The following is an 18,440-nucleotide window of genomic DNA, read 5'->3' as shown; positions in this document are numbered from 1 at the left end:
GTCTTGAGTTCTTACTGAAATTATAAAAGTACACCAGGTTTGCATGGTGACAAAATGCTTGACACTATTACACTTGCATATTCTTACTTAAATATTAAACAAATTTTGTTGAGCTTCCAGCTAAAAGAAAAACCTAAGAATGAAGTTAAGACATCCAGGTCCACTAGCAAACAGGTTTTACATTATGCAGTACAGTCTCACCTCCTAAGTTGTGAATGCAAATAAGTAGTTAACTTTGTAGTTTCTTCAAGTTTCTGCACCAACTCTTTTCTTCTCTCCTCCAATTTTAATCTGCAAAGAGATGTATATATTAGTTCAGGAAAGCATTAGAGAATAATCTGTAGGCTAAAATACTTTATAGGTAAGAAAGAAACAAAGTGAAGATCCCTCACATTTCTATCAGGTTGACAGCTACTAAAATCCAAAATACTGTGTTAGCTCTCAGTCCTGTTGTAAAACCTGAACTGCTTCATCAGAGTGACTTTACCTGCAGAATTCCAAGCACTGTAACAAACCTGCAGAGTGCACAAGCAAGTAGAGTGTTGGGACATGCACACAGTACCACGGAGAACATGCACTCAATAAAAGAGTAACAGATGAGCACTGGGAAAATACCTGCAACTTAAGTATAATAAGATCTGCCCTAATACAGTTTTTAAAAGCTATGCTGCAGACTGGGTCCTCACTTAATACAGTTCCAGGGGAAAAAAACCCAAACCCAAAAACAAACAAACAAACAAACAAACAAACAAACAAACAAACATCAAAACCCAAGAGAACACTAATTAGTTTTGATATTTCCAAGTTTTAAATCAAAGCACTCTCTTTAATTTCAGAATCTTCATATAGAGATAAAGTACAACAAGCCAAAGCAGCATTCAGTGATGACAGACGACATCTAGAAGTCCTGAAGTCCTTGGTAAAGATTTCTACATCCCCATCAGCTTTGTCATCACCTCAGAGCCACACAGCATTGTAATGCTTAAGGTTCACCCTTATGAAAAAGCAGGATTTATTGCCTCCTGTTTCGTTATGTAGCATAGCTCTAAAGCCACAAAAGGTGGAACTCTCCAATTCCTCTTGGCTGGCTGCTAGCAGAAATGATTCACTAATCTTTACAGTGATTTTTTTTTTCCTTTTATAATTCCCTTTATCACTCCATTTACGACACTAAATAAACTACTTTCCCTCAGTGGATTCAGCAAAAATCCTCCTGTAGTTGTGATTACTATATTGTCGTCTAGCCCTTGCTCAGTCAACTGATACATGTCACAAGTTCTCAAGTGACTAATCTGGGAAACAAGAAATTAACTCCCCTCCTTTAACGGATTAAAAAAAAAGTTAATGGTTCATTCTCAGAAATGGTTCCTTTAGTCCTTCTGTCATCTCAAGGATGTATAAATTAAAATTCAAATGCAAGAGAACAGTTCAAATAAAAAAAACCCCAAAAATCAACCATTGCTTTCTTACGCAAAGTGAATTAACTGAATGAAATACTGGAGAGTTCCCAGAATTCACTCCCTTTGAGCATCAGATACCAGTAAAAAGTCTCTGATTCAGCAAAGCATGAAAAGCACTTGCTTACACTCATGCTCATTCAGTGAGCAAATCTGGGTTATGCAAAGGTGAATAAGTTACCCTGAGGTCAGCCAGGGTGTGAACTTCCACTCGACTGCCCACACCCCGTGTGCTCTTACACTCCAGTGATGGATTCAACTGCCAATGCCTGCCAAGGCTGTTAAAAGCATACACGGTATTTCATTCTTTGCCCAGGAAGACATACACACAGGTTTCCAAACCAGTTATGCTTATCTATACTATCAGACACTCTTTCCAGTCATTTTACAATTTATTGATGCCTTCTGTCTTCTTTTAAAGCCTAATCTATCCTGCTTTTCCCAAGCAAGAGTGCTCTTCACGAGCTCTTTTGTGGCATTTCAATAGTGAACTATCATTTTTTTCCTCAAGGAAGAGGCACAGAAATTGCTCTGTGTGTTCAACTACTAATGGTAGAAGGCAGGAAAGGAAATAAAAGCTTAGGATTTTCTCTAACTGAAGTCCTCTAGAGAGACACCTGTAGTTGTTTCACTGAATTTGTATTATTGAACTAAAAGGTTTTTTGTTTTTTGCCTCCACAAAGCACAATCAACAGTTTGTTTTCTTTTATTATCTTAAGGAAATTGATAAAATATAATTTATCCCATATAATTTAGCACCTGAAAAAAATTCTTTCCTGGATGTAATTTGATGTACTAGTAATTAAAGTACAAATATTAATGCCTGCAGATAAATTTCAGATATATGTTAGTCACAAGTCACAAACACAAGATGCATGATGAAAACAATTTTACTATCTCACAACAAATTGAGATTCAAGGGATGTATTTTCATTCTACATTAGGTTGAATGGAAAAAAAAAAACCTCTCAAATTTTCAGGCAATGAACCTTCCCTTTTCATAGCATAAGTAGGAACTTTAATATCAAAAAACCCATGTAAACACCTAAACAATCACAGTGTTATCTATTCTGACACAGGCCTCTCTCAGTCTCTCCTGTTTGCATCTCTCCTATTTCAATTAACCTATTACTCATTGCAGGAGGGACTTCAGTTTTAGTAAGATGTCTTTCTCCAGTTTTGATCTTAAATTGTAACATCGCTGAGAGGGGCATAAAATCTTAAAAGAAAATACATTAAAAAGTTAAAGTGCACATACCTCACCTTTCAGTGCAAACTTATGTGGACATGTTTGTTTATGACAGGCACAAGAGCAGGTGCCAGTTTTGCAGGCAACACCACAACTGAGCAGTTAAATCATGCAACTGTTTAAATGCCTGTGATTACTTGGGAGATTTTGCCAAGGATTAAAGCAGTAATGGAATCTCCCTGACACCAATGCAGATGCAAGAAAGTAGTAAGTAGCTCTCAACAGTTCCCCAGTCCAGTTATTTCTACTCAGTTGCTGGAAGGCTTCTTAAAGCAGTCAGAGTATGCCCTGTCTCTGCCTTTTTGAAGTTGATATGTTATGATCTATACCCTCCTTCTGTAAATTGAATCCACATACATCTACTAGTGGCAATTTCAGCATCCCACTCCAAAATAACCCAGGGCTATGCTATAATGTTTTTATTTTAAGTCAGAGCACGTCTTCTGTTTCTTTTCACTTTAGAAATAAAGAAAAGAAACAAACCACCAAACCTATGAAAAACCCTCATAACATTAAGCTCTGCACAATCCACAGCTTCTTACACTGTTGCTTCATTATCAGTACCTGTGAAAACATTGCAAACTGAAGGCATTCACGAAACTTCAGGGAAGAAAATAATAATGCAACAATAGTACAACATTTTGAAGATGGCTCCTCCCCTGATAATGGAGAGGAGAATCTTCCTCATCTCCAAGAAACAAAACGCTGATGGTTTATCTGATACAATTAATCATCATTAATTAATTGATTTAATTAATTTCAAATTAAATTTCAGAAAAAGTTTCACCATCTGAATCCTTCTACAAAATGAACATTTTCTTTATGTTTATAGAAGACAAATGAGAAACAATCCTCAAAATAGCCTGGTGTAAAACAATTTACATGCTCTGAAGTCAACAAGGGAGACAGTTTTAATATCATAAATAGTTGTAGGTAGAAATTCACTGGAGATTCACTGGAATAACAAAAAAGCAAGCCAAAAGCTACCATAAGTGCTACCTCAACCAGCAGTGTAAAACATGTCTTACAGTAATCTCAGGAAAAAAAAATATAAAAAAAAAATCCACATTTTCTGGATTAAAAATCAGGAGAAAAATTTGAGGAAAACAGAGGTGAAAAACGTAAGCTCTAAACACTCATTGTGTCACTATATATGGAAAATTCATTTCTTCTTGACACTGGGGGACAATTTTACTTGCCCTTTGTACTCCAAGTTTGGCATCTGCCACATATGGGAAAAGAGTCAGGTGCAGAATTTTCTTTGGCACTAAACAAGCAAATCCAAAACACAAGACTCAGACACCAGCTGCCTATTTATACCATGAATCAAGATTTAGCTATTACTTACAACAGCATATGATCAAAATCTTAGATTAAAATTATTTTTGAATTCGCTTTTATTATTGACCCCTTTTTCTCCACTTATTAATGGAGTCAGAGAGCAACAGATCTGTAGTACTTTAAATACTACTAGTACAGACAGGTAGCTTCTCCTGCAAAAATATAGCACCAGTAGCACATAACCCTTCTTCTAGAACATATTTGGGTTATCAATGTAATGTAGTTTAAACTATTATAAAGTGTAAAAATGTTAAAAAATCATGCATTATACACACTTATGAACTTTGTAAACAAAAAAAAAACATCCTTGCTACTCAGCTACAACCTAGGATCCAGCTTCTAATGCCACTAATAGGAATTTCATCATTCAATGAAACTGGAGCAACACCAAGTCTTTCTTAGTAGAGGGAAGTAAGAAAGCCACTCAATGCTGATTGTATTACATCAGTAAGGCATACTACACCAATACAGACAACGACATTTTCTGTTTATTGCATTTTATGTGTGCTAGAGGTGCCCATAAATTTATTTCCACTTACAGCTGACGACAGTCAGCTTTGATTTTCTCAAACTCTGAATCTGGTTAAAACAATTTATTGTGCTGCTCCAGTTACCAGGTAGGTAACAGCAACTTAGAAAAGCTTTGCAGCAATTATACTTCTCATCTGAACTTTTTGGTGGTTTTTTCCCCTTTTGGTTGCACTTTTGTATGTAATAAAACTCACAATGAAAGGCTTCAGATGTTGCAACAATCAAGATAATCTTTGTAACCCAAGTTCAAACAGTTTACAGCTATTATCAGAAACGAGTGAATGATGTATTGGCTTCCTGCTGGTATGTTGACATTCCTCAGTTATTTAACATCTGTCATAAGCATTTTCATTCTGGTAACAAACGCAGAGCAACTGATATTGCAGAGCACATACAGGGTGTTCACTTTCTCTCACAGAAGACTTCTTTGTGTTTCTGCCCATAGGGCTAATAACAAATTTAATTAAGAACTACATAGAACTGTAACCAAAGGCATAGTTCAGGTTCTGTAATGAGTACAAAGGTCAGATTGCAGAAAGCAGCATTTAATATTAGCAAAAGACAACCTCTTACCTTTCAGCAAGTGCTTTACTGGGTGTGCTTTTTACAGACACCAGCTCTTCTTCAAGCCTCTTCCTTTCTGCTTCTAGCTGCTCTAACTCATCTTGAGTACGTTCGCGTGGTGTAATAAACTGGAGCTCCTTTAAAAGCTCTTCTTTTTCATTGATTAACATCAGCTTTTCCTTTTCCACATCCAGTGCTCCAGGCCAGGTTTCACTATCCAGCTTAGAGAGTTCAATCTTCAAATTAGCCATGCTAAAATAAAACAAAGCAGATTTGCCTGAGCCCAGCACAGCACACAAATCCCAGGAAAGAGAGAAGTGATACAGTATTTTGAAAGGTATCAGGACATAAAGACATTTTATACTCAAAGCCCTATTTTTAATTAGTTTTGCTTCACAAGAACGCAGATTACGCCAGAGAACCAGGCCACCTATCCAGGCCAACAGCAATATGCATATACATTAAAAATTAGTTGCTCCTGTTCCAATGCCAAATTCAAGCAGAAGTCAAAATGTTAATAAAAGGATTATGGAAAGTGATCTCTCTAGTAACATAGTAGTGATACCATGCTTTACTCCTTCAGGAGTATGATGGATTTCTCCTAAACTGTTGGAGGCTGACTGCTCCTCAGAAATGGCAATGCCCATGGTGAAAGAATGTGCACCATAGCAAGGTGCTCACTTCAGTATCACACATGCATGCAAATCCCAAGACAAACCACCACTCTTCTATGAAATTAAAATGAAAGGTAATAGGACAACGGCTACCTAAACACAAAAGAGATTATTAACTCAACAGTTTAAGTTTGCACAACTGTTGTTCCCATTGCAGATGTCAAACCACAGAGTTAAGACAGCCAAGTCTTGGTTATCCACACCTATTGCACAGATACGCCCACACAATGGAAGCAGGAACTAATCTACATTATCATTGTACTAAAGCTTTGTCATGATCAAGACCAGTTATTTTCAGTATTCAGTCTCCATAATCATTCTGTCTATGGGCTCAGCAGCAGGTCTTGCAATAAAGACTCACTGTCCAACGGGAAAGCCTAAAAATTCCCTTTATAGGTGCTCTATATCTAGTAAGATGAGACCTTTCAGTCACTTCCAGGCTTAGCCACACCTGAACTAGCTGCATAGCTCAAGAATATGGAAGCTTTGAAATATGTACAGCTTTCTGCATCTCTTTCTTGTACGATGGGGAAAAGGCAGAGAAAGGACACATCAAAACAGAAGTTCCCATACAATCTAGAGCGAGAGAAACTACTTTGCTACTTTTACTTACCTGTAACTGTCGTAGTTAAATGCACCTAAATCAGCTCAACAAATGATACCAGCCTGTGCAACTTCAGTGTTACCAGGCACTAAGGTAATGACTGATACCATACTTCAAAAACACACAGAGATAATCTGGCATGTATAATCTTTGTGTAGTTCTGACAGATTTCTGGGAAAGCATTTTTCTTCTTTCCAGTTTGTTTTCAGTGATTAACAAAAACAATAATATCATGCTTATTTTGCATCTCTGGTATTAATCTTACAGTACATTAAGGCACTTATTTATGGTCCAAGCTCAGAAGAATTCATGTTGAATCTATCTCATTGCTCATACTAGAAGCTTAAGGGAAACCACCCCTTTCTTTTTCCATAGGTAATATTTCCTTCTTACCTGCACCTCAGTTTAAAAACAACAGCTTCAAAAATGCAAACAACCCATACCTCCACCCAACCCCCACAAGAACAGGTTTGACTCAGGGTATTTTCACAAAAACACTGCATATAAAATAAACAGAAATAATATCAGCAGTGCCACTGTAACCAAATGGTGGGATGAAATAACACGAAGACTTTCAACATATTTTGCAGCTGTTACATGTATCTTTTATATTCAACAGTCCCTTAGAGGAGTAGTACTTAGATGGAAAACAACCAAATAATTTCAGATGGATAATGAAATGTCGAAACTTTCATCTCTAGGTCACTGGTTCTACCCAACCTTACTCTGAAAGTAGCTGCTGCTGACAGCTGCTTGATGTCTTACGGGATGGGATGGCAGTCTCCAAACTGGTCTTTTGCTCTCTCCGCTATAAGACAACTCCTCACTACCATAACTGACACTCTTTTTCAGCTGCCTTATCAGACAGACAAAGGACTACATGGATGTGAAAACTGAACTGGTCTCACACGTCAGAGGAAGTCCTTGCTCAACAGGTGTAGAAGCCCAGAAGAGAAGGGGTTAATGTGTATGCCTCAGATACGGACAGCTGGATGGCTGTGGAGCCAACCAAGGGCTGTTGGTAAGAACATGCTGTGAGAAAGAACAGGATGTGACTGGAGAAGGGGGGCATACAGGGGTAGGGCAACACTTTTCTGGGTCAAATGCCCTTGTTCTGGCTCCGGAGATAAGCACAACACAGTACAGCACAAGCACAGGAATGACATAGAGAAGCGGGCATGGACTGTCCACCAAAGGCTGACACAATAGGGAGGGATCAAGACCCTTGAAGCCCTCAACCCATTTCCAGATAGGGTTAGAAGAACGGACTATACATAACTAATCTGCATAGAAAGCAAGAAACTTATATTCAGGGCGGGGACAAAGGTACCCCCACAAAGCCTGGGCAGCACCCCAGGACACTGGACACCCTATCAGCTACATTGACAATGGAGCCAGGGCTGGTAATGTTTGTTTCTTTATTTCCTTCCTTCTTTCCCTCCTTCCTTCCTCTCTCCCTCTCTTTAACCTCTCTCTCCTCCCTACCCCTTATTCAAAATCCACCAAAGTGTGTGGATTTAACATACCAATTTCCATGCCGTGTGTATAATTTACTAATAAAATTTTGTAAGTTTTTGCAGACTCTCTGACTTTTTGTCATTCCTTTTCGACCACAGGCATCTCTGAATCTTGCATATTCCCTTCCCCTTAAGGGTGGGAAGCCACAACAGGCCAAGAAGGAATAGTTGCCAGATCTCCACCACATCAGGATAGGACTGTCAGCATGCTGTACAGATCCTTCTGAATAACACCTGCAACTGAATTTAGCATAGTTATGAACATTCCACCTCCTCAAGACATTCTGCTGGCTAAGCAACAGAAAATCTGCAATGTACAAAATTACCTGAAAATTTTCAAGTAGAGAAGTTCACTTACAAGATCCTCTCTTTCTCTTAGTTATTTTATAAAAAAATTTGAGAATTTGCACATTTAATATTTCAGAAAAGATGGTCAACCCTTATTAAATTACAGTGATGACTACAGTGGCCCAAATAATTGGGGAAAAGGTGTAATCAGGTTCTGAACTTTATGTGCAGACTGGTACGTATCTTCATTATTCCACGTTATGAACACTGAAATGTTCTTGGCTAACTAATTTGTGACAAAGAAAGATCCTGTGCTGCAGTACTCCATACTCTGAGCACTGTACTGTTCTTCTTTTTCCTCTTTTTTTTCCCCCTCCAAGGTAGAAGTGGTAAATTGACTTACTGCCAGGTTTTTTGTTCCTACAAAGGAAAGATAAAACACAATGCTGGCACTTCTTGGTATCAAGACACAGTCAGAGCAGAGGATGATCTGGTTTTGGATGAATTATGCCTGAGAAAAAATGCCATCTACCTGCATCTAAAACACCACCTGACAATTAAGATTATGTGCATGATGATTCTTAGCCAAAATCACACATGTTCAATACTGAACAAACACAATAGCCTTAGCAGTCTTCAATGAATGCATTGATTATATAATAAAGTTTTATGATCCATAATGAGTATATAAAGGATTACTGTTGTTACTGGCAAGGATGGTAGCTACTACTCTGTATGAAGAGAGTATACATATAAAATTAGGCAAAAAAATAGTTGTGCAGCCTCCTGCCTTTAAAATCTAAAACCAACTATGCCTTTAATTGGTACTTACAAGTTGCAAATTTATTTTCGTAGTTTTCTAACTGACCATGCCACAGCATTCCAAGTGAAATAATACTTAAATCTCAGATTAAATAGCATTTTAGGTACAGTTTTCATCTGGGGAAAAGTATTATTTTTTATTTTGTTGCCTTGCTTAGTTCTTTATAGTAAAAAAAGGAACTTTGAGTGTGGGATAGTTTTTAGATTACTATTTCCCTTATATTATGAAGAACCTCCATAACAAAACCAATAAGGTTTCTGAATAGCTGACAATTAATTTCGTGACAAATATAAGAAAATAATACAATACAAGATTGCTATCTCAACAGTAAATCCTCCCCCAGCATTATGTAGCACTTCTGGTGCCCCAGAAGACATGTCATTTGAACCTTGAATGTTCTGCCTTTTGATGCCCATTTTTCAGTGCTGTGGCAATTCATCAAAATGGCACTGCTTTCATGAGCAACTACCGCAGAACTTTATTTGAAAGGCATTCCACATTCATCAGTGCAGCAGTTTCAGATTTCTTTTTTCCTCAGGTTAAACTCATTAAAAAAACCAACCCCACAGTGATAACAAGTACTTAAATTATCCAAAGTCCCAGGAAAAAAAGAAGTAATTAAGCCTGCTAAATCTGCACTGGAAATATGAAGCAATGCTGAAACTGAAGAGCCTTCAGTGGTATAGTAAAGTAAAATGATGATCCCAAAGAAGGATATAATGGACATAAATAACCTAGCAGGTCCTTTCAGCAGAAAGTCAGCTCACTCTATTCCCTTGATCCCGGACTTGTCAGTAATTTGTCACTGTCTTAATTTTCTTTCTTAACACATCCAACTTCGCACTAAATGACAAACATACTGTTCCAGAGCCCCGGCTGCCCCTGGAAGCTGTTTGCGTTCGGAAGGGAAGGGAACACGGCAGGAGCGCCGTCCGCTGGGTGTCGCTGCGAGCACAAGGATAAGTGCCGCAGGGATCCGGAACCTTCCCGGCTCCAGGCTGTGACCCAACACATCAACCGGCCTCGTTACCTTCTCTTGGCCTCTTCATACTGCAGACTTAGTCTGACCTTCTCTGCTAAATTTGATTTACTTCTTGCTCCAATCTGTTGAGGGGGAAAAAAAAAAAAAGTAGCCTTATCACTGTGCAAAGCTGTTAAACGAATCAACAAAACCGAGGCAGAGGATAGAAAAATCACGACTTAAAATCAAAACTAGATTCCCTACCCACTCTGCAGCCAGCACCACACTTGCTTTTAAGTGCCTAGTTAAGATCTCATCTACTGTGATGTACAAAACAGCACTATTTTCTTCTGAGCCAGTTCGTCTATTTTTAACTACTATACTACCAGTTGTCCATATTCTCAGAGTATTTTCAAAGAGGTCTTATGGTGATTGTACCCAAAATTTTGATCTTCTACTTTGAACTCCGCTGAACCTGTAATTTAGAATTAAGTCCGTGCATTTCAGAGTTCTCTTTGTTTGGAAAACCTTGTACATTCTCTTCCGTACATCCTTAGTTCACAGAACTTCAAAGAAACAGCCAAAATTAAGCACAGCTGTCTGTGTATATAAAATACACCATCAGTGAAACAGAGAAGGTTTTACCAAATCACTAAACAAGTAGTTCCACTAACAGTTTTTCAGCTCTGTAAAATGAAATTGCACATTTGAATTCTGTGATCTTGTTTCTGAAAATTAAAAAAATCTTCATAGGGAATTACATCTGTAAGGTTAAACATATCCTAGAGACAGATCAATCTTCACTGTACTGGAACTATTTGACTAAATTAGATAGTCAAATGCTTCATGCTAAATGTATAAAGTTCATCTGAATCTTGATTTAAAATTTAAGGGACAAAAAAACCAGATACCTGATTCTAAGTAATTCTCTGAAACAAATCTATAAATATATATATATATATATATATATATATGCCTATCAGCAACAGTGAACGGTCATTTGATTCCAGTTCTATTAACTGTAGCAGTCTGTTTCAATTTCTCTTTACACTGGACAAAATGGAAAGCTCACCTCACCAGAAATGTCAGTCTGAGACCCTGTATCCAGAGTTTGTCTAGGAAAACACAGCTGGGAGTTTACAGAACTGGAACTTAAGTCTGGTTCAGATGTTTCAATGGTTTGATCAAGACTGAATTTCTCTCTCAGCTTTGCAAGACTCTGTCCAGGAAACAGATAAAGAAGTGGTGTTAAAATTCCTTTGCACTTTTACCATGTTTATACCAGTTTATCTCCAAAAGATATTTACATAAAAGACTCCACTATAAAAATTGCATGTTTATTTCCTATTAAGCAAAGTATCCTTTTAATCAAGCCATTGGTAGCTGACACTAAGGGAAACCAACACCTGTGAAAATGCAAAAACTACTCATTTGGGTTTATATCTGGTTTTGGGATTTTGTTTGGTTTTGTTGCTTTATTGGGTGTTTTTTTACTTGTCAACCAATTAAATATCTGGTTGATTAAAACAAAAAAACTTGCTTTCAGAAATGGAAATAGGACAATTTAGATTTGTTAAACTTTCACTGATTCAGAAAATGGTCCTGCATCTCAAAAACACATCTCAATTTCGTCCACTTTATATTCTAAATTGTGGTTTAGAGGTAACATATACATTGTACCTTACATACATGTTCAAAAAATCTATATTCTCTAACAGAGTGGCTTTTAGATCTAGGAACATCAGAGGCTTCAGTTTCTGCATATGAAAATGGATTTTAATACTAGTTTGACTCAAAGAATTTTGAGAATCCCTTAAAAGTATAAAATGCAAAGTATTTATCATCTGGGAAGTGAATCATGTTAAAACAAATCCACACAAAACTTGCATCGACCATTCAAAATACCTTAATTAAATCTTGTTTTTCTCTCTCGCCTGAACTTATTGCCTTTCTGATGGACTTCAGTTCCCTCAGGATGGCTTTGGCCTCACACAGTTCATACCCACTCTGGCCTCCGGACATTTTTTGGTCAATTCTGTGGAAAGAGAGAATATTAATACCAGATACAGAAAATAATACTAACATCTCTGCTGTTCTACTTCAGGCAGAAGCATACTTAGAGAACAGAAAGGAAGGAGATGAGATACCATTTCCTGTAACAGACATGCAAAAAGGAAAAATTACATTGAAATCTCCATTCAAATACTACTTAATCCTGGGCAAAAATGTCAAAGCTATGTAACATACACACAGTGTCCAGAGAATGGCTTATCAAAAGACTTCTATTCATTCTATCACAAGTACCGAGTTATCACTGACAACACTGCCAAAATTCCCATCCCCACCATAACTCTGCAGCACAGTAGCAGCTTTTGGGTACACCTTTCATACAATTAAATGTCTGTGATCCTTACAGAAGCAGAATTTATTACTAGTAGTATTCTTCTACCCAGACCTGCACAGGGACATGGGCAGACAGGCAAGCTTCTTGGTACTTACTAATCAGCCTTTCTGAGCAGAAACATAAGCAGCACCATTCTTGTCTCAGCTTCCCTCTAGTTCACCCTAATCCTTGGCATTAACCATCTGGTACAGCTGTTGTGCTCAGCCAGTCACCAGGCTCTTTTTATTCACAAAATTTCTAGATAATTAATACCATATGCCATAGATTGGACAATTCATTAAATTCCTGAACATCAGGATTTTGAAAATAATTGAAAATTGAATTAATTAAATTGAAAATAATTTTAAAAATCCCTCCTAAACATAGAGATAAAAAGATGATTCATTTTAGTATTTCAACATTTCCTTCAAGAACTATAGTTTGTAAGCATATTTCTCTTGTCTCTAGTTTAACTGAATATTTCATAGCATCATGGAAATGACTGCAGCTGTGCTTCACAAAATTAAAATCAACAGCCACCTTGACAAAAATCAATCATTTAGTAGAGAATACATTCTTTTATAATGCAATTGGTTTTCTGGGTTTTATTATCATCCATCATCTTTGCTGAAAGTCTTTTACCTTGTGAGTGAGGAATGAACAAACATTTTAATGATCAGAAGTGATCTTAAGCATCCCCTGCAAGAACAGCAACTTGCACAAAACACCTGTAACTGTATTCTATTTTTCTTCCAGTTTTGGCCACAAAGATATCGAAGTTCTAAAGTAGTCTTTAAAGCTGTGAGCATGCCTGTTCTCCTTTCTCCACATTTCAGTTTTTGTACAAACTAAACTGCATTTATGTAAGAAAATTACCTATGTGACTCTGCAATCATTTCTATTCAAGGATGTATTTGTTTCAGCTTGAAAGTTCCTCAAAGTCTTTCATAGGCAGGCACTTGCTGTCTGACAACACTCAATTTTTGGTAACTTATCAGGTTGCTAAGGTCAAATAGATACAGGATACGCCAATAACTGGGATCATGAATGAACAGCTGGGTAATACACCACATGCTGTCTAGAATATGACGTGCCACATTCAAATTGCAACTGCTTTATTCTGTATATAATTAAGATAGACAAGAAGGATCTCTGACATGTAAGATATTCCATCATCCTGTTTTAAATTAATGGGATTAGTGCTGTTTGAAAGTGGCTGACTGAATTTTAAAAACAAACGTCCATTGTGTTTCTGTGGAATGCTGTTGACAGTTTCTGAAACATGCTTTGGATTCCTGTCAAAATGGCTTGTGAGCAAGCTGCTTTAAAACAATACTTCATTGTTGAATTAATATAATAAAATCAGCATGATTGGCTAACCTTTAATCCTGGGACAGCAGCATGAGTTTTTATTACCTTAAGCTTTAGAATCAATACGTCTTTCTTCTTCCAAATTTTACTACAAATGAGATCCGATTTATGGTTAAATTCAATCATCTATCCTTGCTGGTCTTTTTATATTTAAATAACAGACAAATCTTACATTTCTGTTTAAGTCAAAATGAAGAAGGATCCTCCTTAGGTGCTGAGAGTTTTCAGTCCCAAATTGACTTCAAACTCTTCATATAAAAACCCCACATTTTTCATCCATTTTGACATGTTTCTGATTATGACTGGTCACTTCCTACACCAGATTTTCTTTCTCACAGTTAAAAAAATGCCTGTTTTTTAGAAGTGATCCGTTAAAATACACAGGCAATAGCTTACAAGGTGTTTTGATTAAAACTGAGAAATGAACTCCAATCACTCAGCTCCAAACACAGATGCTCTGTCATCCTTTGCAAATCACTTCTCCGCATTTTAGTCCTCTATCTGGAATATGGAAATGCTCTTCCTTTTTCCCACCTTTTGTCCATTTTCTGTATGTATTTCTCAAGCTCTCCGGGATAGAGATTATTACCTATCTGACAGCATCCTGCCAAACACAGGAGGTCCTGAGGAAAAGGGTAAATGATTCCAGACAATATTACACTAATGCTGCAACACTGCTTTTGCTACTGGAACTAGTGTACTAAGAGCAAACAGCTCAACATTTTACTGTAAATGTATCCTTAATGTATGGGTACATACCATAGAACATATGGGTACATACTACAGAAAACAACTAGCATTAATAAATTTCTCTTCACATTAGTCACGAAAACACACTTGTTAGCAAAGTTTCCTCTGCAGCAAGTTCTTTGTGGTGACAGTTCCAGTAATGTCTAATATTTTAGGGCCCAATTTTGTAAGTCAGGAGTAGCAGGGATTGCTCAGACTGAAAAAAATTCATTCCCTAATAATCCAGTTGGTTAAACACCCAGAAAGCTCATCCGGTTCAGCATCAGCCCTTTGGACACCAGGCATTCCAGCAACTGGAACAAAGAAAGTCAGGTCTCTAATCCTCAAATTGTGACTAATTTAAAACCCTGCACAGTTGTGTACCATTCATACCTCCAAGAACAGCACCCTTCTCTCTATCTCTTTTGAGCTCAAGGGTGAGGAAGGAGGAAAGACAGACCTAATTACTTTTTCAAAATTTAAAAAAAATAACTTTAAATGGGACACACAAAGTAGCTAATTTAATCCTACGGACCCTTAACCACCCTTCTTTCTGCCTCTCTGCAACACAAGTTACCTCATGAAAAAGAATAAGAGGGGAGACAGATTTCTCATGTTGACACTTGCACAAAAGGTTTGCCATTTCTACAGATTTCCTGCTTCCTAACTACAACAAAAAGAGTTACTAGGTTCCCCTGTTTCCCCACAATATTTCTCTCAGATAAAATGGATTCAATTCCATGCCAAAAAAAAAGAAATTAGGTGTCTGAATTACGTCAGTTTCTACTATTTTCTTTTACTCACTGTTGCAGTGTTTCAAAGCCCTGTTCCTTGTACAGCAGCTCTTGCTTCATCTGAGAGAGTTCCCTCTTCAGCTTCTTAACCTTGTGTGTTAAATCAAAGCAAGAGTTAGAAAATTCCTCTTGTTAAATGGTGTAACACATGGCTTTGAACAATTACTGTATGCTCTACATCAGATAAGAGAAAAAGAGTAAATTGCTCTACTGACACACATTAAAAAAAAAAAAAGGATCTGTTCTCTTCCTGATGTCTATGGGCAACATGCTTTAGTATTAAAGGGACACAAGCAGATTAAATCACATTCCTTATTTGTATTGATACCACACTGCGTTATTAAACCTGAGAGAACTTTAACAAGTAATTTACTTCTCACTTGTTAAGCATGCATTCCAACTGTCCTACAGGGACATGCCTGTTTACTTTTAGGCTTATTATATTTTCACTTTTTCATTCCTGGAAGCTCTCAATAATTTGCACTGTAAAAGACAGCGTAAAAGACTCTTTTTTTCCCCTATGAACCATCCTTTCTTATACAGCTTTCCAGACACTGGATCCCTAAATATATAATTTACACTCATTGAGTTCAAAGACAACAATCACTAAACACATATGGATCACAAATATACATGTCTATTTAATCGAAATATCCTTCGAAAAACATTCTCTACTTTCCCTAAATTTGTATGGTCAATTGCTTCTTAATCTTAATATTGCTACTTCAGATGTTAGCAAATATGAGTACATTACAAAATATTTATGAATCGAGATTGAATAAAAAATCCTCCATTTAATTTTTAATGCCATATTTTCCAAATGTTTGAAACAAAATTTCTGGAGTACCCAAAAAGGAATGCACTTAAACACAAATGAATTATCAGCATACACATAGAGACAAATGTCTCCTTGAAGTGCGGAGTACCAGATTTTGGTATTCATACATTTATATCTGGCTTGTTTGTACCACACACGTTAGCCAGATATTGTTACACTTTCTAATTTTCCAATCATTAGGGTGAAAAAAAGGAAAAGCTGAAAGACCCCTGCTGTCACCTACCACCGAGAAATTCTCACTTGTTTTTATAAGGTCCTCAGATATCCAACTCTTTTGAAAAATTTATTATATTAAGAATTTAGACCACTTTAACTGAAATTAACTTCAAAATACATCTCCAAAATGTTTTGTATCCAAATCCCAATAGAATTCCTACTTGCTGATATTCTTCAAATTAAAAGAAGAAAAAAAAAAGTGAGATTCCCAACATGCCAGGCGACTAAAAGTACTGAGCACCAGCAGCTGCTGAAGCTTTCCAAGAGACTTAAAATTCTTTAAATTTCTAAAATAACTAGTGATTTGCACAGCCTTCATACGGGTTTATGAATGATACTTAGGCATTCAAGTTTGTAGTTTCTGGCTAACGAACTTTCTGTGACAGAAATAGAATGTTTTTAATCTCCATTTTCTCCAAAGCAAAATCTGTTTTTTGGATGAGGGGTAAGGTTCAGGCTTTTGGAAACTATCATACTAGTTGCATTACTTGACAGAAAACTTTTTATTTTGACTATACTGAATAGTTATCACAATAAATACACAACGTCTCTAAGTACAGATTCAGTGCTCTTTATTTCTTCCTTGACTAGAATGAAAACCCCAAGAGTAATCTCTCAAGTGTTCTGATCAAGGTAAAAGGAAATGTTCCAGGTAAAGTGATGTGTAAAATATGAAACAACTATGAATTTTTCTGAAAAATACAGAAAACTTATTTCTTTTAAAATCAGAAATGTGAATTTACAGTAATAGCAGAAGGCACACTTGATTTCAACTTAGAGGACTGGATCTCTCAGAAACCATTACATTTTCCTCAAGAACATCTTCTGAGTGTTCTCTGCTGTACTTCATCATCATTTCATTATCAAGAAATGTGAGTTGGGCGCGTTATCCTAGAAGGATGTGACCTACATCATAATATAGAATGTGTTTACTGCATCATACCTGCATTAAACTATTCTTAGGCTCATTGTCTTCACCTTCAAAACTTTCATATAATTCCTGGTTTTTCACAGCTCTTCACTTGTTTTAACATTCATCCCCTTCCTACTGCTTCTGCACATCATCCTCAGTCACCTAACAGGTCTCTCGCTTCCTCCTTCTAACTGCATCTTCAAGCAGGCTCTTGTGCTAAGCCCCTTCTATTCCCAGCACTTGAGTACTAATGGAACAACACGACCACCCTGCCCCTGCCCTCCCCCCCCTTATTATTTTATAAAGGTGCCTTCCCTGCTTGCTTGCTGCGTAAAACTTACTGTGATCACATATGCTTTGTGCTGTTTGAGTTATCTTAATGATTACTAATTAAGACCCCGAATAGGCCCACTCAAAGTCCACTGTAGGATCAGATCCTTCAATTTTAATCTGGTGAGAAAGATCTTTCTTCTCCTTATTTCATTTAATAGCTATCTGATTTCTGTCATATTTTCTCCACAAACTATTGCACAATAAGCAATTCATGTATCCAGAAGGCTCCATATTGTGCACGGGCATATTATGCACAGCTAACAAGGAAAAGGCCAAAGGCCAACTCAGAACTGCCTTGAATGCTGAGTTTCCCCCCTCCAGCCACCACTAACCTGATGATACCAGTAAGCCTCAGATACTGTGAGAGAGAGAAACAGGTCTAGTACAACTGACCCAATAGTTCACTAAACAATGTGCAAATTCTAAGTAACTGGCTAGCAGCTTACTAATGACTTTGTTTCTCATTAAGTCCACGCATGCATATACTGCAAAATGCCCAAAGGTGGCATATTAGCAAGCATCCTCAAACATTCAAATAAGGGTAAACTATGATAACAGCCATACCTCTCTTGCCATCTTCCATGAAAACCACTTTCCAGCCCTAGCATCACAGGGCTCCACTTTTTCTTATATCAATTTTCATATCCAGTGGCTTTGGATGGATGACAACACACTTTACGCTGATACAGATATTCTTGGACTGCACCCTTCTAAACTCTGCAGACAAGATTCAGGTCACCTATTTTAGCCACATATGCAGGACTTTGCAACGCCAACAAATCAGGTGTTGGGAACCAGCAGGATATTAGACTCCTTGACTCCAAGAAACAATGAAGAGAGGAAAGCACCTCCAA

At 37.1% G+C, this 18,440-nt stretch overlaps 1 protein-coding gene across 2 annotated transcripts in view; it reads right to left on the bottom strand.

The window, feature by feature from the left end:
* Nucleotides 1-18,440, bottom strand: part of WWC2 (WW and C2 domain containing 2) — a 103,180-nt gene that overhangs the window by 32,567 nt on the left and 52,173 nt on the right. For both annotated transcript variants that reach the window (XM_017805158.1, XM_017805168.1), the window contains 6 exons: nucleotides 15,297-15,376; nucleotides 11,915-12,044; nucleotides 11,082-11,228; nucleotides 10,079-10,152; nucleotides 5,152-5,394; nucleotides 202-291 (listed from right to left, as the gene is read on the bottom strand). In XM_017805158.1, coding sequence (XP_017660647.1) covers nucleotides 202-291; nucleotides 5,152-5,394; nucleotides 10,079-10,152; nucleotides 11,082-11,228; nucleotides 11,915-12,044; nucleotides 15,297-15,376 — 764 coding nt within the window. The remainder of the gene's footprint in view (nucleotides 1-201; nucleotides 292-5,151; nucleotides 5,395-10,078; nucleotides 10,153-11,081; nucleotides 11,229-11,914; nucleotides 12,045-15,296; nucleotides 15,377-18,440) is intronic.

This window comes from Lepidothrix coronata, unplaced genomic scaffold (assembly GCF_001604755.1).
Source record: "Lepidothrix coronata isolate B3197 unplaced genomic scaffold, Lepidothrix_coronata-1.0 Scaffold0, whole genome shotgun sequence".
Lineage (NCBI taxonomy): Eukaryota > Metazoa > Chordata > Aves > Passeriformes > Pipridae > Lepidothrix > Lepidothrix coronata.
This window is presented reverse-complemented; position numbering and strand designations above follow the sequence as displayed.